The 22537-nt window shown below is 39.3% G+C and overlaps 1 protein-coding gene across 1 annotated transcript; it reads left to right on the top strand.

Annotated features, from left to right (window-relative positions):
* The first annotated feature begins 4783 nt into the window (after positions 1-4783).
* On the top strand, positions 4784-21631 carry LOC128298785 (uncharacterized). The gene is made up of 2 exons (XM_053034573.1): positions 4784-5270; positions 21390-21631. The coding sequence occupies exons 1-2, from the start codon at positions 4784-4786 to the stop codon at positions 21629-21631; spliced, it is 729 nt and encodes a 242-aa protein (XP_052890533.1).
* The last annotated feature ends 906 nt before the right edge of the window (positions 21632-22537 follow it).

Here is a 22537-nt window from a genome sequence, read left to right as displayed (position 1 = left end):
GAAGAGTAGAGCTAGGTATGTTGAATCATGATATGATCACTAATGTTTACGGATCTTATTTTATTTGGCATGGACTTACAATTCGCAAACGTTTTAAGAATTAATCTATAATAACTTCATGCTCAAAGAGCAGAAGGTCCTATTTTCACTGTAATCAGAAATCATTACATCAAATTTCAACAAAATTTTATCACAAACATTTCTTGATATCAGGTTTATAGGGTTTAGAAGCGAAATATAGTATACTAACTTAAGACTTGACTTGAGTAACATTTTTATTGCAGCAAAACATCAATTTATTTGACAAGCAGTACATTCATCTTTTCACATAACAACACACAACATAATCGATCAAATTGACCTACGATGTACTCCTGGCATTAAATGCACTGTTAAATGATTATCCGGTATCATTTGCAACAAGATGGACACTTTAGTTTAATAAATACAACTTTACTGAAAAAATGCAACGGGCTGGTGTATGTAAAAGAGGAATTATGTTACTACATCTCTACCAACGATTCTCGCAATTTAAAACGCTTACAATGATGAACAGTCGATGATGAAGACCTAGCTCTTCAGTTGAGTAGCTTCAAATTAGTTATTGAAGCAAACTCAAACTCTTCTTTTAGTACTTCAACGACAAAAGTCCTTGAACTGCCACATCTGAACTATGTTGTCTAAGGATATTAAATGGAATTCCTGTTGCAGCAACCAATTTTATTTTTTTTGGCTGTATAATTATACTTCCAGGATAATCATGTTCATAAATGCTTATTTAATCTGATAGTTGTCTCACTGAATTAACATTCAATCGCATCAAATGAGCGATTTACAGCACTACTCATACATCGCTTCGCATACTTTATATTTGAAACATTATCGACCAAATAGTGACCTAAAATTCATAACTCATTACAAGGCTCTGTACTTGTCATAGATAATTAACGCAAGATTTCTATGGTTTCGTGATGTACATCATTAAAATTTATATTTCAATACAAAAGCAAGAAAGGATTATAATTATAAAAAAGTAAACAATGCAAACCATCGGATCGTCTAGCTGTGCATCACCTTGTCATTAACTTTTGCATGGAATAATGTACAACACAGCCACCAGGACGATAGATTTCTTTTCATTCGGCTTCACTTCTAGCGAGTCAAGTAAAGTTTTGCAAAGGCTACGAACAGATGTCATCTGGCACCGACACCGACTGCCGGCTAGTGTGAAGGGTGAACCGGTTGTTAAAATGAAGCAATGAAATGTCATCGTTTGGATAACTTACATCTATCACAGGACACCCAGTCGAAACAAAAAAAAAACCACCTTACACGATTTGCTTCTTACACCATCCAGGCTTCTACCGGGAAAAAAAGGGTTCTAAGCCCGTAATTATCACGCGTGGTACATGAAGGACGTGCGGCTGGCATTAAAACAGGTCGCAATGGGTGGAATACATTACACTTTCCCGTTCCTGTTGCTGTTCCGCCGTGCACCAGGCCGCATCGCCGTTTCTGCGCTTAATTAAACAAACACCCGGCACTGGCCCAAACTTCGAACCCGCAAAACCCCCCGTGTCTCGTGCACGATTTTCATTAGTGCAAAACCCATTGATCACACACAGCAAGCATACATTTTCATAATCCTGCTCGGACGTAAGGTATAATTTCGTCCTTCCTACACGATCCCTACCGGTCGTACGCAACGGCCGGATATGGGAAGCGGTACAAACCAGGCAGGTAGGCGAGACGTACAGCGTCCGGCGTATGGAAAATGGATCGAATGGCCACGGTTAGCCTATTTGCATGCATACGATTGGGGTAATTGGTTGAAATACATTTTTTGTCCCCTATTGCTCCTTCAACCACCGTGGTACGGTGGTCGCGAGTTCCTGTGAAAACGATGACTCAATTCTTGGTTTGGCGCCGGCATTGTGGAAGGTTGACCGGGAGCTGATGTCTTCTGTGGGCACAAATTGGTCTGGGTTCGTGCAACTGGCCCGCTGCTGGCCAATTGGTGGTAATGATTTATGCTTGTCGCATATTTATCAGTACCATCGGCTATTATTTTAGGTTCATTGTTTTCTTCGCATTCAATTAAGGGAGTCAACACTGTGCGCGGAGGGCTGGAACCATATTTCCATTCTACCGAGGGGTGTTTAAATTCTTCTTTCGCATCTTTTATTTTTCCATTAATTTGGAGCACATAACTCGTGTTATTATGTATTGCGAACATTATACGCGTATGTCATTAGTGGTAAAATAATGTCTTTCATTTGGGCACTAGCACCAGTTCAACCTACATAGAAGGCACGTGATTATTTCTACAATTCGTTTCCCAATTTTTGTACACAGTGTAGCGATTTATTGTGTAGCGAAGCATTTTTTTTTGTTTGCTCTAGCATATCACACTATGTTACGTTACATGTAACTTCGTGGCATGTCATCAATAAATGAGATTCAATTACACCATTTGCAAAATAATTACACCACACGCTGCTTATCAATCAAGTTTTGATCCTTGGTGACACCGATTTTACAATGAATTGGATTTTACCGCATGGGTTTACTGTAAAACCAATCATACAACACACAGATTGAATTTAATTTCTGCATGAAATTTTATTGAAAAAAAATCTCGCCCACCCCTTATTCGTTCAAACGATCGCTAAAAAAGCGAAGCAAAACGATAAATAAATCATAAAACCACAACGCCCACCGCTACGAAGGTAATTAAGTAATGACACAAATTAAGTTGAAAGCATGCACCGTGAAACAGACTGTTTATATGAACACACTTATCTTTCTGCTTGCGAATTGATTATTGTTGTTAATGCTTGTGCAAAGGGAATATTGTTTCCAGTACAGTGGCGATGGTGCCTTTGAACCTGCTGAATTGTGCATCATTTTTAACATTGATGGAAATCATTCTGTAATTTCAGTTTCCACACGTCAATTATGAAGAAGTGAGTGCAAAACGTGATAATTTCACCACCTAAATGAAAAAATAAAATGTAAAAATAAATGAAAAATTTGTCTAAGTTCTTAACGTATAATGCTAATTTATAACGTTATTTATATACTAGGTGTAAATGCATGGCCAGCATTGAAGATTTTGGCTAATTCCTGAAGATTTCCATAAATCATAAAGTCGAAAAGATAGGTATTTTGACAACTTCCGTGCAATTGTAAAATTATCGTTACTTGTTGCTTCCGGGAGCGGTACAACGGATTATTTTCAAGAAAATGCATAGTCTTGGGCGAGTCTCCACTTTCTTTCGTATTTCTTTTCTCTCTTTGGTTTGTCTAATAGATTCATAAATACTTCTTTCCAAGTCATGTCTTGTCATACACTACCTAGTTTGAAAAATAATACAGGGTTTAAAAACCTATTGTTCCCTTATAGGTTTTGAAACCCTGTATATAACAGGTGTGGCGAAATTTTCAACTTAGTATGAGTAGTTTTTAATTCATGATGGAATATTTGCAAACGATTAGGTGAAATTTAGCATTATATAGGGTAATTTTCCAACAAACGATAAGAAGAGCACACTGCCATCATTCGATTTCCGTTCGTTTATCTTCCTTATGTTACAATTATCGGCGTCAAATTCGCATGCTTCACTAAAGGTAGGTTTTTTTGCAAGTGAAATGGCAAAATTAAACAATTTTTATCTTGCCCCACAGAAGAAACTCGAAATAGGTGTCGAATCCGTACAAAAGCAAGAAGCAGAGCTGTGCTGAGATCGTTAGAAATTATGTTGATTTCTGTATTTTGTCTATCGATGTAGCGCATCAACATTTAGAAGTTTATGAACCGAAGCTATGACTAATTAATAATTATTTAAATAAACAAAAAGAACATACTAAAATTCTCGCCGATAATTTAAACTACCCGAAATCAAAAAAGATTTGCCAAAGAGGTGTCCAAAACATTTTTCAGCAAATTTTCCATTTATGATTTTAAAATTAATCGTCTGAATATATCCCGCCACGAATTGCAAAACTCCAGTTGAAAATTATCTCTTACTGATTGCAAATGACATCTTGTATGATTCGAAATTCTGTGACTTATCATATCTTATTTAAAATATATATAGTCAGGTTCAATGAGTGTTAATGGCAAGATTTCGATGCGGTAAAGATAAACAGTTTCAGTGTTTTATTAAACATTGTTAATATAAGATAAGGTTTTTTTTAAGTACAATTTTTCTCAACAGCTTCCGTTTGTACACGGCTATAAACACTGCTAAAGTAACTCACAGAGCAACCAAAATGAGGGGCTACCTTTTTTAATTTGTTTGCAAAGAAAGAAACCAAAATAAACATGAATGTATTAAAATAAAGAATGCTACTAAATGCATACATTGCCCACGAAAATGGCTAGTGTAACTCTTTTCGGGAATTTTGTCAGCTATTTATGGTTATATTTTGTGCTGCTTAAACTTATCAGCTGTTTAAAACATTTTTTTTCCTATCATACCAACGACACTTCACGTGTGTCGATAAGTGCGTGACTATTTACCACTCAGATACGTCAACTATCGGCACCTGGTACATGACGAGAATGCGGTTTTTTTGACACACTCACCCAGAATGGTGGTGAATCCGCCGGGTTAGCTTTGAGGCAAAGTAGAAGCGCATTTGATCGAACGTAAAGCGGCGATTCCTGGCGATTATCGCGATAGTCCTAGTCTTTATAAGACAAACAGCTGCGTTTCTGACCGTTCAGTGCTTTCTTGAACCTTCATCAGTGTGTACACTCGCACAGTGGTTAGTAATAATGAAGAACCTCAGGCTGTGGCTCGGTACGGTGGTGGTGATTCTAGTAGCTAGCAGCATCTGCATCTTTAGCAGTGATATTCAGCGTTGTTCCTGCGTGACAGGACCGCCCGACTATCTCTGCCCGACGGCGGCCTTGCTGCAGGTGTATCTGTCGCACGAGCTGTACTGCACGCGGTACTACAAGTGTACGGATGGACGTGCGATCGAGTTCCAGTGTCCTTACGGGCTGTACTTCGACGCGGTGAACAATACCTGCACGTGCGACTTTACGCTGTGCTACCGCGCCGATCCGTGCCTACAGTTCGTCGATAGCTGCCGGTGCTGCGCCCAGAAGTTCGACAATACCGGGTTGGAACCAGCCAATTTTTACGTCTGCTACAACGACGGGTACGCCGTGGCTACAACCTGCCCAGTAGCGTTCGATCCGTGCAGCGAGGAAACCATACAGTTGGAGTTTGTTAATCAGAAGTGCGAAGTCCCGGCATGTAAGTTATGGCAAACGGTTTACTTTACAATTGCTTTTCATACAACTAAAATGTTTCATTTCAGTGTATTAATAAAAGCTCCCATAAAATATAAAGTGGAACTGCCATTCGCTGCCAATAGATCTGCCTGGTTTATATTTATTTCCTCCTTTATGGGCGCTTACTACCGTCATTCAGCTGCTACAAGAATGCTTTCAGAAATGAAACGTTTAACAAATTGTCATCTTCACGGTATTATCCTACTGCACACAATAAAGCTAATGAAGCTTAAATTTATATAAATAAATATTTTTATTACAAAACAAACCCCAAAACGATGGTTCTTAACACAACATCTCTAAAACACTCTTTAAGCTATTCGTTTATATACAATTGCGCACACTACAAGACTTTAAGCTTTGTAAAGTAATTTAATATTTGTTTCTCCGTTTACCGAAAAAATAATATATATAAAGGGTGTCCCCGAAAGTATAAGCAAGATTTCTAAATGACGTTTCTAGTAAACGGATGGCGTAAAACAGCTGATTCTTGATATGCTTGATTGTTTACATTCAGAGGCACTAGCTAGTGCATTAAAACTATTTTTTTCAAAAGCGTCTGTTGAAATGCGAGGCATTTCCGTCGAAAAGCGCAAAAGCATTGTGCACAAATGGTGCTCCACTCTTTACATTTCGCTTAGTCAATTTGCGAAATCGGAAGATGTGAGTATAGGAGCCGTACGAACCGCCATTCAAAAGTTTCGGGGGGAGTCCAGCTTCGAGAATACGCCGAAAAGTGGCCGAAATTCTGGTCAGTCGATCAACAGTTGGACCGGGACAGAGCAAAAGCGTTCGAGCAAAGAAACGAAAGTTCCATTCGCGATGTGGCTCAAAACACTGGGTACATCAAACAGTAACATCCAACGTGCCAAGGCAAGATTGAATTTAAAAATGTATAAGAAACAAAAGAAACCGAAACGGAGTACAAAACAGGCCGCATGCGTTAAATATCGGGCGGAAGACACGATCGCGTGGTATGAAGTACATGAGGTACGGTACTTGGCGAAGGAAATGAATCCCCCGGACTGCCCTGAAGCCAGACAGATTGAGTTATTTTGGGCGCAAACTGAGGCACAATTGAGAAAGCATTTTAAAGCTGCGGAGGACTTCAACAGATTTCAAAAAAATTGGAAGAAAGTGTCGAAAATCCTTTGGGACAAGTTTGTGCTGAGCCTGATGGGAGGCGTCAGATCAAAAGTGCGATCATTGGCATACGATTATTTTTTTTTATTTTTTTTTCTTGGGAAATAGTACAGAACACTCCACAATTTCTATTTATCAAATAAACATAAAGTTTCTTGAACAGGTTTTTATTTGTCTAACTTTTAAATCGTGCTTTAACTTTCGGGGAACCCTTTACTAAGCTTATAGCTGTAGGTGTCATACGAGCATTCCAATTTGCCACAAAATAAAACTGTAGAAGTCTGCAATCATGAAACACCGTCCGCACAGAATTCTTAAAATGGTGTGCGCCCACCCTTGGACTCCGTGACATTTTGCTGGAATCGTGGAGTGTGTCTTTATCGGTGTTTCAACCCCCTGAAGGAGAGGATAGCCTTCCCTTAGTTCAAAACACAAACAAGTAATCGGACATGCAAATGGTCAACACACCCGTTCCGGTCGGTTTTGTAGCAATTGGATATGCATACGGTTGCGATTAAGAATTACCCACAATTACAACAATGTCGCTTGACTAGAGGATGCTATCAATGGTTGGGCACGTAAACCTTTCCTAAGTGCGGTTTCGTAGCACAACCCGGTACAGTAGCCGGAAAGCATAGCCTATGCTGTATTAATATATGATGCAGTGAGCCAACAATGTGATTCCACTATTCGTCTATATTTAATCGGTTTGTTTAGCAAACAGGTTGAATGTTTAACGTGTGTACTGCTTTCAAATGCATAGCATTCGGTGCATCTTACCGGTACGACCATCGGAACAGTGCGCACATTGCAAAGCCAAAGCTTCTTGGTGGTCTTGTCTTGTGAATAATCGTTTTCTGTGTCGCTTTGTCGTATGCATGAGCGATCGCATGATCGAGTGGGTGTACTTAAAGTTGTAATGAAAGTAACACCGTGTTGCTCGGTGCATTAATTCTCTCGGACCTACCATAAATTCAACCTTCAAGAGCGGGACGTTTTTGGGGTGCTATTTTTAACCGAGCCCATCCACTTCAAGGTCAATTGAGAAGCCGCACGGTTTTTAACGCGCTTCAAGCCGCCACTGACACTTGCCAGGAAAACATCACTGCCATGGTCGATTTCCGGCTGCCGCATCGACGGAGACCGTGCGGCGTCACAACAGCAATCTCCTCCACCGGGACACAGTTAATCAATTAGCATGATAAATGCGTGTGCGTTCTGAACCGACGACTCATTAGGGCACGTGCTGCAACGGTGGATTATGCGTTTGCCTTCTTCCCGCTTCCCGTACAGTAAAGCAACGGGCACGTACTGCGCGCGATACCCGTCTTCAGAACGCCTTCGTTGCAACAGTTTTGAGCTACCTCGAAATAGATAGTGCATATGCCGTTGGAAGCGGGTTTCCGTCTGTGCGTCACGATTAATGCCGTGAGCACTTGATGTGACGGGTCGACCGAAGAAAGTGTAACCTGTGCTCGCGACTCGGCTACGAAGGTGTGATGTTGTGAGCGAGGGTAGAAATTGATGTCTGCTTGGTGGATGGCTATGGAGAGTGTATTTTTGGCGCTTCCGTGTTTGGGTAATAAACGTGATAAACGATGTATGCTTTTTTTAACGACTTTAACTACTGACGAGCAAGAGATGTAACAACTGAACAATGAAGTAAAAGATGTACTGCATGGAAGATCGGTAATGAAGGTATCGTGCTGGCGCTGGTAAGGCAATGAAAGGGATTATGTCCAATTTTATTCTGCAGATTGAACATCTTCGGAATATTCGTTCTTCATTGAACATCAGAACCAACTCATAGCGCTAATTTTATAACAATCTAAATTGAGATCACGTTGATTAGTACATATTACAAATTCAGTATCAAAATATAAAAGCTTAGCATCCCAAAAAAATAGAAAAATATAAAATTAGCTTCCCAAAAGGTGTATCCCCATTAAGTTTAATTTATCTTAATGTACAACTAATTTACAACTTTCTCTTGGAATCATCAAGCAAGTCCTCACTACCACCTAGAGTAGATTTAAAAGTTATTGATGTTTGAAAACTAATTGTGTTTGGGAAAACATTCAACATACAAATAAACTTATATTGTTTTAAATAAAACTAGTTATACAAAACAAACTTTGTTATACATGTAGTACTGAAGTATTCGTAACAGTTAGTAATTAAATACCGATTTGGAATATAATTATCTATTTGACATATTTTTATTATTTATTTTAAGGCAAGGCCGGATTGATATGTAAGTATACCAAAAAGTACAGAAGTGTGTAACAAAGGCATTGTCATGTCAAAGTTTCATATTTTTATCCATTTCTATCTGGATAATTCGTATAAGAGGGATCATTAAAGACGCTAGAAATAAAAGAATAATGGTAATTTAAATTACAGCTTCTTCCAGTTAAATTTAATTTAAATGCTCGAACGTTGATAGAAGGCTTCATGAACCAGACATTAACAGTATTTCCCCGATAAATTAAGAAGTCGGCTGATAATTGTTTGGACTAACACATATATCGCGCTAGAAGATTTATATCCATATCATTTTTAGTTTGTACCAATCTTCAAACGAATTCTGTCCAAATTTGACAGCATTCGGCCCATAACCTTATGAGCTAGAGCATTTTGTGTGACGCAACTTTTGTGTTTTGAGTAATCATGGAAAAGAAGGAAATTCGCGGGATGATAAAATATTAGTTTTTGAAGGAGAAAAATACAGTTGAAGCCAAAAATAGGCTTGATGAAGAGTTTTTGGACACTGCTCCACCAAAATCAACCATCAAATATTGGTATGCTAAATTTAAATGTGGTGAAATGAGCACTGACGATGGTGAACACAGTGGACGCCCAAAAGAGGTGGTTACAGACAAAAACATTAAAAAACTCCACAAAATTATTAAAAGCAACCATAATTTGAAGTTGATCGAGATAGCTGACACCCTAAAGATGTCTAAGGAATATATTGGACATATCATTCACGAGTATCTGGATATGAGAAAGCTCTGTGCAAAATGGCTGCCGCGCGAGCTCACATTAGACCAAAAACAACAAGTTGATGATTCGGAGCAGTGTTTGGAGCTGCTTAAGCGAAATAAATCCGAGTTTTTGCGTCAGTATGTTACTGTGGATGAGTTTTGGCTTCTCCACTTCACTCCAAAGTCCAATAGACAGTCATTCGAGTGGACTGGACGCGATGAACTTGCTCCAAAGCGGGGGAAAATGCAACAATCAGCTAGCATGGCTATGGCGTCAGTTTTTGGGATTCTCAAGGAATAATCTTCATCGATTATCTTGAGAAAGGAATGACCATTAATTGCGACTACTAAATCAAGTTATTGGAGCGTTTGAAGGACGAAATCACCAAAAAACTGCCACGTTTGTAGAAAAAATAGTTTTGTTTCCTCAAGACAACGCACCGTTGCACAAACCAGTAAAAATATTGGCAAAATTCATGAATTAAGCTCTGAATTCCTTCGCCTTCGACCGTATTTCGTAAATCTGACCCCCAGTGACTAATTCCTTTTCTGAGATCTCAAAAGAAAGTACTCTGAGAAGAAATTTTCGTCGGATGAATAGATGATTGCCGAAACAAAGGCCTTTTTAGAGGCAAGGGACAAATTCTACTACATAAAAGGTAATGAAAAATTGAAAACCGGCTATAATCGGTGTAACACCCTTGAAGGGATGTATGTTGTATAAAAAAAAATTTTGCAAAAAAAAAAATGTTTTACTCATAGGCCCATAGGCCAAACAATTATCAACCCACCTGTTATACCGAACCGGGCAAAAGTGTGTGTCAAAGTTTCATATTTCAATCTATATCTATCTGGATAATTCGTACAAGAGGGAGTTTTTAACCGCTAGAAATGAAAGAATATTAATAATTGAAATTACAGTTAAATTTACTCAAGCTCGAATCTTGGAAATTGTTTCATGAACCAGACATCAATTGTATTTCCTCACCGGATGAATTCAACGTAATAATTTTTAATGTATTATTTACAAAAAAAATACTATTCTGAACTGTTGTCCGATAATCCGATGGTTTAGTACTATATTTGATCAAAGAAAACGCACCGCCACAAGGTCAAATGATCATACGACGAAAAAGAGAAGAAATGCACGATTTGGCGATTTGGCATCACAACTACCCTGGAATGCTTGCAGAAATCATACCACATTGAAGGAACTACACCGAACAGATTACCGATAAGCGATGTGCCAAATCACTTCATCCGAAGTTCACTGATCGCGGAAAGAATTTGCTGATCGTGATCGAGGAAGAATGCGAAGAGGTGGATATCGGGAAAGAAAATACAAACTTGTTGAGTTTGTAAACCCATCTCGCCTCTCGAGCCGATGCGGCAGATCATCCGCGAATGCACGATCAAAACGAACGCTTCAAACTTCAAGCTCAAGAACTCGGACCAAGGATGAGGATACACCCAGATATCACTGGTGGCATGTGTACATTTATTGGAGCTTCTTCGTTATACGACGAGCTTTTTCCCGAAACTTTGCTCTCCGATTGACCCGACGCGAATGATCTTTCGGGCACAGGAATGTGCGCAACCTATTGATCGATCCGTGTCGATCGTGTTTCTTCTTGTGGTAATTAATTCAGTCTACCACCACGCTATGCCCGCATCATTCTCGCATCAACGTTGGGTTCGTATTTTTGTCGGATTGGGTTCGTTTTATGACATGCCTCACCCCAGGCCGCGTACGGTATTTGTACCGAACCGTAAAATCCAATCAATCGAACCCTATCGTCACCATAAACCAGCATAAACGCTTCGCGTACAAGATGGCATGGAAAGGGGGTGAGCAGAGTCACATCGAAGGTCTGAAGGTTGATCAAGCTGAGCTGAAATAAGCTTGAACAGTCAAACAAAACAAAAACCGAGACCATAAAAAAGCTAAAACGGAAAAGAACACAAAAAGGATAGGAAAAGCTGCCGGGACAACACAACAACGAAACTGCTCGAGATAAACCTTTCGATCGTGAATAGTGCTCCCAAACGGTTGTCGAACAAAAGTGAACAGCGTGTTTGATTTCCGGAAATTGTGTAGTTAACACTTCTTTTGGGTCAGCTTAACTTCTTTCGGTCGGCGTACATATAAAACATACACATACACCGGAAAAAAAAACCCACCGATGCCGAATGGGGGTAAATAATTTGTCGAACAGATCGAGAGAAATTGATCTCATTAGGAAAAAAAAAGATTCGGCAGAACTACAGCGCCAGAAGGTTGGGCTCCAATCTGTGATAATTGGATTTTTATTGCTACGAAATCGTTAATCGTGCTGGCAATCAAATATTTTGAACCATTCGTATGATGTCTCAATCGGACACTGGTCACCAGGAGTGCAACAGTGGCTGGGTGCTGTTTCCTGTTGTACCATACACTTCTGCTCTGGTTATTGGCTTTGTGCACGCTCAGCAGGACGCCCGAGTGAATCACTGTGGAAGGTTTGTGGTGGGAACGATGGCGATGAACTGCCAATCAGCTCATGCGAATGATTAAATTATCCACGGTTTCAATCGATTACAGATTACGTTGGGATACCCATCGTGAGAATGTAGGAATTGGAGAAATGTGTTAGATCAAATACGCCATTAAACTATTTGTTAAGTTCCGGAGTGAAGTGCTGAAAGGAAATTATAGTTACGCCTATATAATATCATTTAATGTCACCTTATCATCAATATTTGTAACACGTGATAAACTCTCTTGAAGTTAAACTCCCAAAAAGACGCCCCAAGGTGCTATTCTAATGATAGCTCGATATTCAGCTTATGCGTATGTGTGCTCTACGGTTTTATGAACGTAATTTCCGGATTCTATAGCAAGTTATGCATAATCCTGAGTCAAATCCTACAAGAAATTAACAACTGACGATGTTTGTTTCATGTAAAGAAACAGGCCGCATTACTGATTACGAACTGATAGGTCTCTCATACTATTATCAAAGCACAACTTCTGCGATATACAACGTAGAGAAGCATCAGTTTTTCTCACTGACCATTTAAAGAATTCTTAATTATGTCTTCTAATTCTAATTAATTATGTGTAAGAAATGACGCTTCCACTCTATAAAGCATGTTTGATAAGATCACATGATGCGTAATTACTAGTGTTGGGTAATTCTGATTCAGATTCATGAATGTGAATGAATCTTGGAACTGAATGAACGAATCTCAATCTCTATTCCGAAGATTCATGAATCCTCGAGATTCACGATTCCTCAGAGATTGATGATTGATGCGTGTTTTTTTTAATGTTTTTCTCATTTCAAATAAATTGTTTATACAGATGTAGTTATTATTAGCACTGCTAGCATTCTTAAAACTTTATTGCTTATACCCAATCGGGCAGAAATTTATTCTAGAGACTACAACTTTACATTGCCCTTAGAGTAATCGCAAGGTGTTAGTGCTTTTTTAGAAACTATAAATATTTGGATAATTTAAAGAATTAACATAATTGTGTACAACATAATTAAATCTGTTGAACTAAGATACAGATATATTTTTCTAAAACATACATCATTTCTTCAATTCTGTTGGCTATACGTATGCTCTACGAGTATTTTTGTAATAAAACCATATAAATTTTTAAGGAATATCAATCTCTTAATCTTATATTAACAAATATTCGAATTCTAATCTATTGAACAAAGCAACAGATTATGGACAGCAACAGATTATTATGGAGATTATGCAAGCTAATAATAACTTCATCTTTATAAAACAATTTATTTTAGACGTGAGAATCATAAAAAACACGCTAAAATTATGTTTCCGAAGAGATTCATGAATCTCGAGGATTCATGAATATCGAGGAATCATGAATCTCTGAGGATTCATGAATCTGTTAGGATTCTTGCATCTCGAGGAATCATGAATCTTTTGAGAATCGATTCATGATTTGAATGACTCTTCGTTAAAGATTCATATGCATGACTCTTCGCAAAAGATTCATTAAGCACAATACTAATCATTACCTGCGTGAATTTCTCTGGTGAGAAGACGTCTTCAAATTTGCAAGTCTATATTAAACACTGCTTAAATTTTAAGAAGTAGCGTATACTTAGTGAATTAAATTCGACGCATCCGACGCAACTCGTTCAACTGTTTTCAAACCACATCAAAAACAAAGTTAAAAGTACCATGTTCGTTATGAGTGAATGGAAATATTTTTCCAAACTTTACCTAACCTAGTAAGTGAAACAAAAACCCTCACGAACGATGGATGATTAGCAGTAACCCTTGCCATGTAATAAACCATAATATAAATTGGTCAATTTTCCATCATCATCGTTCAACCTCAATCAATGCTGATCTTTCACTGCACGCCAGTCCGCTAATCTGCTTATTTCAAATGACTTGCTCAGCGCAGTTAATCCTGGCGAACGTTTTAACAAAAACACATTGTAGTTCACTGCTAGAAAGCCCTGTTTTTTATTCGCTGTTCCATTCATTTTGATTGTACCACAAAACCATCTACAGATGTCACCGATCATCATCATCCGGAAATCGATTGAAGCGGTCTCTTTCTCTTTCGTTCTTTCTTGCTTTGATTGATGGGAAATGGGCACCGATCGATCCAACGGTGACAGGTGCATCCTTCGGACACTCGCTTTCAAGATGCGGACTGCCTGCCAAACAAAGCAAGCAAGAAAAAAAAGTCGGAAATAGATTCCCGCCGTGTCCGGCCCGCTGGACATCGGCTTTTGACGCTGGTGCATTTTACGTGCAATCAGTCATCCGTACTGGAGAATGCTTACTTTTTTTATTTGCACCAGCCCACGACCCAAACCGGACCGTTTGCCTGGATGAATGAATAGTTGCTTTCAGCCGCGATGGGCACCAACGTTCATCGCTGCTGGCATTGACTTTGACATATCGTAATGGAAAAAAGCAGGGCGCAGAACTAAAAAACCAAACGGAGAAAGCAAGTCCTTTGAAAAATTCTCCCAAGAAGCGATGAATCCACGATCGAGACTCTACTGCAGATTGGAAGGAAATCTCATGTCCGGGTGTGGGTGTACAGTATGAACCAGCAAAAAAAAAAACGAATCAAAACTCAACCGACTGTAAATAAAATGTTCTCAAACGACAAATATCAAAGCACTTGACATGTGAAACTGGTTCATGATTGATGAATTGAGTTCGCGTTCCGTTCAGTTTCCATCTGTTTCCACCCGGCATTTTCCACCGACTCGGTTGACGGTGACCTACAAAAGCAAAAAAAATGGAGCATGTCAGTGCTTTGGTGTGTTTGTAGATTTATTGATGTTTGAACCGCGGTCCCACTACCAGCCACTTCATCTGGGCAACTTCATCGCATGGCGAAAAGTGAATTCCATTCGCTCATTTTTCCGAGTGACATTCTTCGACCTAGCGAGCGGGCCTATCGAAGGGTATCGTGTATGAGATTGCGGTAGCTGTGATATCAATCAAAATTTTCCCTCATTGTACGTTGTTACATTGCGTTGCACAATAACCTTGTGCCGCAGGTTTCATTTCGATACTAGTTCCGATTATTTTTTACGCTTTGGACAGGGAAGATGGAAGAATCCAAGAACGAAGCTATTTCTTCACATGGAATGCTTTCCGCTTCGTCGTGTAGCCAGTGTTTCGAGTAACAGGGGGGGCTGTTTGGTTCGTGGTATTCCGAAATCATTCCAAAACATAGAACTAATTGATGTCCGTTGTACAAGCCCCACTCGGAAGATTTAAGAGTGTAGAGGCCGTATTAAAAAAAAAACACATCTACCGGTACCAATTATTCATGGGAACAGAGTCCCGAATCCGAACGGAGGAATGAATCGATTTTCTACTATTAGACGTTCCATCCGGGCGTAATTAGGCAATTGTTACACTGTGACTTTGGCGTTTGCCGCCACACGGGGCTGTAATTATGCTTCATTAGGCGGTTGGACAGCATTGAACGGTCAACCGCTAGCCACAATGCTCAGTCAATTGTAAACGAGGTGTTGGAATCGGAACTCTTCGGATTGCACATTGATTGCAATGACTTTTACGAATACTTTTATCGATTTGCTTAAATAAAGATCGCCAACATAATAATGGCCATTAGAAGGTGTAGAGAGGCGTCTCGGTGGCATGATGGTAACTGCGCCGGTCTTCACACGAACGGACTGCATCAAAATCCCATCCGGACCAATTGACCGTAGCAAGGACTGACTGTCTAATTAGGCCATTCTCGCTTCGTTGGTCCTTACCACAAAAAGAGAGAGAGAGAGAGACAGAGAGAGAGAGAGAGAGAGAGAGAGAGAGAGAGAGCGAAGAGATGTACGAACAGAATAAAAAAGAGAGATTAAAATTACTTAAATCGTGTAAACTGTAATAATATGAAGAATAACTTATAATTCTTGCTGTTATTATGTACACATGCATGTTTCTTTGGAATGTTATGGAAAGTTCTAAATTAACTGATGTCTCTAATACTTCTTGCTAAGAAGTTACTAAGAAGTTCTCATTAACCGGCAACTCCAAGGAGTTTTAGATAGTCATAGCTGTGGCCTTAGCATCTATCAGGGTTTCTCAAATAACAAAATATGAATCGAAAGACTCGAAACATTGTGCAAATGAACATCTAGTTATGCTTCTTCTTCTGAGATGTTCAAGAATTTGGGAACATACGTACCAATTTAATATTCAGGTCGTAGTTTTATTTTCAATGACTTTTTTCTATTAACAGTTGGGCTGATAATTGTTTTAATAAAACACTTTTTTGCTAAATTATTGTTTTTTATTCAACATACATCCCTTCAAGGGTGTTACACCGATTATAGCCGGTTTTCAATTTTTCATTACCTTTTATGTAGTAGAATTTGTCCCTTGCCTCGAAAACGGCCTTTGTTACGGCGAACACCTCTTCATCCGAGGAAAATTTCTTCTCAGAGTACTTCCTTTTGAGATCTGAGAAAAGGAATTAGTCACTGGGGGTCAGATCTGGCCAATACGGTGAGTGGCAAAGCAATCCGTAGGCTAATTCATGGATATTTGCCATTGTTTTCACTGATTTTTGACACGGTGCGTTGTCTTGATGACACAATTTTTTTTTCCTTCAAATGTGGCCGTTTTTTGGCGATTTCGTCCTCCAAACGCTCCAATAACTTGATTTAGTAGTCGCTGTTAATGGTTTTTCCTTTCTCAAGATAGTCGATGAAGATTATTCCTTGCGAATCCCAAAAAAAATGACGCTATAGACATGCTAGCTGATTGTTGTGTTTTCCCTCGCTTTGGAGCAGGTTCATCGCGTCCAGTCCACTCGGATGAATGTCTATTGCACTATGGAGTGAAGTGGAGAAGCCAACACTCATCCATGGTAACATACTGACGCAAAAACTCGGATTTATTTCGTTTAAACAGCTCCAAACACTGCTCCGAATCATCAACTCATTGTTGTTTCTGGTCAAATGTGAGCTCGCGCAGCAGCCATTTTGCACAGAGCTCATATCATATCAAAATACTCGAGAACGATATGTCCAACACGATCCTTAGACATCTTTAGGGTGTCAGCTATCTCGATCAACTTCACATTATGGGTGTTCTGAATAATTTTGTGATTTTTTAATTGTTTTTGTTAGTAACCACCTCTTTTGGGCGTCCACTGTGTTCACCATCTGCAGTGCTCATTTCACCACATTTAAATTTAGCATACCAATATTTGATAGTTGATTTTGGTGGAGCAGTGTCCAAAAACTCTTCATCAAGCCTATTTTTGGCTTCAACTGTATTTTTCTCCTTCAAAAACTAATATTTTATCATCACGCGAAATTCCTTCTTTTCCATGATTACTCAGAGCACAAAAGTTGCTTCACACAAAATGTTCTAGCTCATTAGGTTATGGCCCGAGTGCTGTCAAATTTGGACAGAATTCGTTTGAAGGTTGGTACAGACTAAATATGATATAGACTTAAATCTTCTAGCGCGATCTATGTGTTAGGCCAAACAATTATCAGCCGACCAGTTAAAACGACCCAAACGGGACCAACCAAGCGCCAAATACACCGGTCCGAACCACTGGGGGATCTACAATCTGTATTAATGAAAAAAATATACTACAATTAAATATTTTGCCATTTTATTGAAAAGTACATTTTTAAGTTCTTAGACATACAAAATAACTTTTACTTCGTAAGGTTTATATGTATGTTATTTGTATTCGTTCCGTATGGAAATAAAACATGTATTTCCTATTTCATGAGATAGGATTATTTATCCATTATTTTTAATTTCTAAAGGATCTTTACTTCTTCGTTTGGTTTTGTGTACTTCTTGTGTATTATCATCATCACGGTATGAATAAATTTCTCTATCCTTGCTGCTGCATTCTTCTACGGGAAAGTCATCCAACGACTGACCGGTTGTGGCATGCCTGATTGAAGCTTATTCACTCACCAAACGACACGATTCCTGCAGAATGGCAACTGACCATTTGCCGGAGATCGTACGCTAAAGTTCATAATACGTTCCGATTTTCTCATCTCGTTTTCCTCCATCATAATAGAACCTATCGCTAATACGAACGGAATGAGCGGGAAAGGCATCATGGGAACAGTGGTGGAATATTAAAAGAAACTGCCGGGAGGTGAGTAGATAGCTTTCGGAGGGAAGTACATTCTAGGCCATCGCTCATCATAATGTAATCGAGGCGCATTTATCAGCACTGGACTAGCACACTCGGTACCGTGCAGTCCCATCGTCGCTAGGCATTGCAAACGATGCACGGCCTTGTCACAGCATCGTCTTTCAAATATGGCTAGTGTCGACCCGGTGTCTCGCAGAAGTGTCCCTCGTCGAGTGTTGCGATGGGTTTTGTGGTAATAAATCTACATTTCAAATGTCCAAAGACTTCCGGTTCGGTAGCATCAGTTACAGATTGATTTAAAGTGGACGATGGGTCGGGCAGTTCCACCCGTAAACCGCAACCGATACACCGTAACATGTCTTGATGAGCCTTTCCAAAATAAGGTATTTTCCTTCCGTCTGCACTGATGACCATGAGAATGATGAGGACGATGATGATGATAATGTTGAAGATGGTTCGTAGACACGTAAACTTCATAGAGAAAAATTTTGGAAATATCTGTCGATTCGCTACGGTCACATTCCATATTGATGCATAGCATAGCTAAAACATTCCAATCCTCTCCATTCATGGCTTCCAATAATCCTAAAGCGAACGATGCAAAAGGATCCTCTTGCGAATGTGTGTATGTATGTGTGTGTTGTCCATGTCTGACCGATAAGCGCCGTTGATTTGTGACTATTGAAAGCTGACGGGGAAGTAAAAAGGCAAGTGTGAAAGAATCTCCGGATGCTAGTCAAATAGCTAACCCATCGTCAAACGCAACATCACTCGACCGTAACGTTCATTAGTAACGCGTACACATAAGCACGAATCTTTCACACAAACGATTTGAATGTCATCAAATGATGAAAAAAAAACACTCCCTCCCGTCCACGAATGGAAAAGATTTCAGGTGATCAACATAGAATTTATGACTCCGAGCAGTACCGTGGGTCCCCCAACAGTGCGTTGATGGAAACGATGGTCGAGATGTGCTGACAAACCGCACCGGACGACATCGGTCGGTGATTGTGGCCGATGGTTTTGTTTGGACACCGGGTTTTATCAGGTTGATGCAATTCGTCAACGCAAGGAACTCACCCCCCCACTTCGTTTTATTTCCGACACACAATCGGTTCTAGCCATTCGGGCAGCATTACGATGTCGAAAGGGTGATGCCAACAGTAAGGAGTGTCACTGTGCGGACGGGTGCTTATCACGGGGAATGAACATTTTGGGCCCGTTTCCGGTGACTGCAGTCGACTGCGGTACGACATCCGGTACATACGATGCAATTCGGGGTTCGATTTGCTAGATGAGTGATTTGTGCGTTTGATTCGATACATCGACAGTGCAGTTGAATGTAGTGATGCCGGGTAAAATATTTGGTGCACATATCTATCGGTGAGCTCGGCATCGAATTCGGTGAGGTTTGGCTAACAGTAAGCCATGGTTGTGGCTAATTCGCAGGAGGATTTTACAAGGTGCCATCTATAAAATACAGCTTTGTGTATGTCGAAACATGGCTTTTAATATCCTTTACATGGTTTAGTTTTATGAATGTATATTCGATTACTTTACTTCATAGTTCACTCTAAACCATTATTTTACCACAACCACTGCAAATTGTATAGTTCCGACATACTACGCATTAAATTTATAATGCAGAGTTTAGTTTGTTAAAATTATGTTTCTATATTGTGACAAAGGTAATAGGAGCAAAGAAAAATAGTTCTTGATTCTTAAAATATATTTTTAATACAATAAAACATGTAACATTTACTTATAGCAGAGTCTAAGAGAAGAAGAACAAGAAAAACACATGAAGAACAAAAAATAGAACATGTTAAGAAAACATTAATTGTCACTATCTGGTGGAGACTCGTTTTCTTTTCTTTCTTTTCTTATCTTCTTTTTTTTTCTTTTATTGTTTTATTTATATTTGCTTTAGTTTTTATTTACCTTATTTTATTCCAGATTTTACATAAATTACATTACAAAAAGCATATTTTACGATGGGTTATTGCACTTTCCGGGTTTTTACAGCTTAGAATTAAACGGTAGCTTCAAACTATAAAAATCAAAATTTAAAATACCATTTGCATTACTTTGGAAATATTTACTTCTACAAACAGTAAAACGGCACCTTATCGTGAAATGGTGTATCGATTAACTTGAAAAAAAAAACAAAGTTTAACAACATTCGAGATCAATCGAATAGCAAAACTAACGAACGAATCAAGTAGACAAATAATTTCTATTATTTGTTTCTAATCAAGTCTAGTTTCTAAATAAGTTAAAAACATAAATTAATTAAGAAACACAAGAGAATTTTTAAAGAAGAAACCCACAGATTTTTAAACGCGTAGTATTAATGAAAGAAACAGAGGAAGCTGCACATTTTGAAAGAGTTGCGAACGAAAACCATTTTCAGTTCTCTTTGTATCAGATAATTCTAGCCCAACACGAACTGTAAGGTATTCAGCATAATTGTTTTATTTATTTTAAATATTAGCCAAATGGTATATTACATTTCAATGGCAGATATTATTAAAACATCTTAATAAAAAAAGATTATTAATTAAATCGTTACAAAACTAGCTAAAAACAAAGAAATTAAAACATCATTCAAACTTATTTAGATTAGAACTTTCCTTTTAAAGTGCGTCAACCTTTGAATATGATTAATTCAAGAAATATTACAGAATTTTTATTTTGTTGTTCCAGTTGCGATTATAAACACCTACAAAAATGTTAAATACATTTGAATGATTTCATCCATAGAAAACAAAAGCTTTACAAACGATGAGGTAATGTGAAAGAAACGATTCATCCATCCCACGTCAGCATCACGATTAAAAACACAAAATGTAATTTGCGTGACCAGAAATGCTCGGACCCAACCCAAAAACCCATTACAGCGCACTGCGATACGATGGAAGCCACTTAGAATCAGGGAAGAAGGGTCTGCCGGACGGTGGAAACCAAAAAAATGTTCCGTGTCATCGAATGTAAAAACAACGACAGACACATTAATTTCACTTTCCGCAAACGGGGAGGGTGGCCCGAGACAAAAACAAATAGCGTCCATTGGATTAATAAAATACTACCCCCGGCAGGTGGCCACCGCGCTGTCATCGTGCGACGAAAGATATCCTCCACCGGCTCCACTACCCATTCAATCTGCCATCATCATTATGGAAATATGCTTAACCCGAGCCAATCGAACCGGCCCACCGGAGACAAACGGTATGCCAGCCCCCACCGATGGACAATTAATAAATCCAACCGTTTTGTGCCGCTTCAACCTGTACAGATACGTCCGCGAACCGAGATGCCGGGATGGGTCAGGCGAACGGTCGTCAGGAATTAATCATTGCCGTAATCGGATACGGTGAGAAGCTATCGCTGCCCAACGATCGGAGGCTCTCCCGCTATCGGTTATCGGACTCCGGGACGCTGGTCGCACTCATGATGGATCGATCAATTAGCGACGATATGCTACGAAACCATTGGCTTGATCGAATTCTACCGGGCGGAAAAGTATCCTGCCCATAAGCAACGTGAAGACGATGACGAAGGATATCTGAATGGGAAGGCCAATCTTTCGATGGCTAATGCGTGTTTCTATTGTGCTCCGAAGGAATCTGTCAGCGCGTGTCATGGAGCTTTTCTGCTGGCTAAAGTGCATTATTTGTGCTAGAACATTCCGGTAACATGCGTTGGCTAGAATCTCCCAAAGCGTCTCATTTCAACGAGTTTGATGTATGTTTCGGCGATGAAAGAATCTGTTTCGTTTGAACTTATCCAATGCGATACAGGGAAAAGAATTGTAGACAACGATCTCCCTATATCTAAATAGGTTTCTTAATATACGTTAACAAAAAAAAACCCTCCAACCTACCCGATGGCGTGTCTGTCAAAGGGAGGAAATTAAACTGTGCGTTGCCTATCAATTTCGTTACAATGATCCGATTCGATACGCTCGATTGGCTAGAAACGACAAGTGAAGGCATTTCGATGTTAATGCCGGTCGCATGAGTGGACAGTTTGTCGTACAACAAAGGTACGGGCGAACCGGTTAGAAGCCACTTTGCAGCGAAGAGTTTGAGCAGAACCCCCGTGCATTGAAACAAAAAAAAAGCATTGCCGACGTTGCTGATGATTTGTTAAGGCTATTTTATGCTGTTAATTAAGATATATTACTGTTGCGATAATCGAACAGAATAGCATAATATGATTGTGAAGGTTACGATCAAAGTGGGTAAAGAGACTAGGTGGGCTCATCCTTAACGATTTGACAACCGCGCTATGAAAAAAAAGTAGAAATGGTTTGACAGTTCGCGGTACGGTCGCTTGAGAGTGTGTGTGTGTGTGTGTTATCGTTCTGAATGATATTGCGTGCAGAGAGTATATTTTCAGTGTTGTTCAAATTCAAGAATTGTACCAAATCGTGTGTCCGTA

This window comes from Anopheles moucheti, chromosome 2 (assembly GCF_943734755.1).
Source record: "Anopheles moucheti chromosome 2, idAnoMoucSN_F20_07, whole genome shotgun sequence".
Lineage (NCBI taxonomy): Eukaryota > Metazoa > Arthropoda > Insecta > Diptera > Culicidae > Anopheles > Anopheles moucheti.
This window is presented reverse-complemented; position numbering and strand designations above follow the sequence as displayed.

Coding starts and splice junctions, on each gene's coding strand:
- LOC128298785 (XM_053034573.1), top strand. CDS start 4,784: ATGAAGAACCTCAGGCTGTGGCTCGGTACGGTGGTGGTGATTCTAGTA. Junction 5,271..21,389: donor GAAGTGCGAAGTCCCGGCAT/GTAAGTTATGGC, acceptor CAACCTGTACAG/ATACGTCCGCGAACCGAGAT.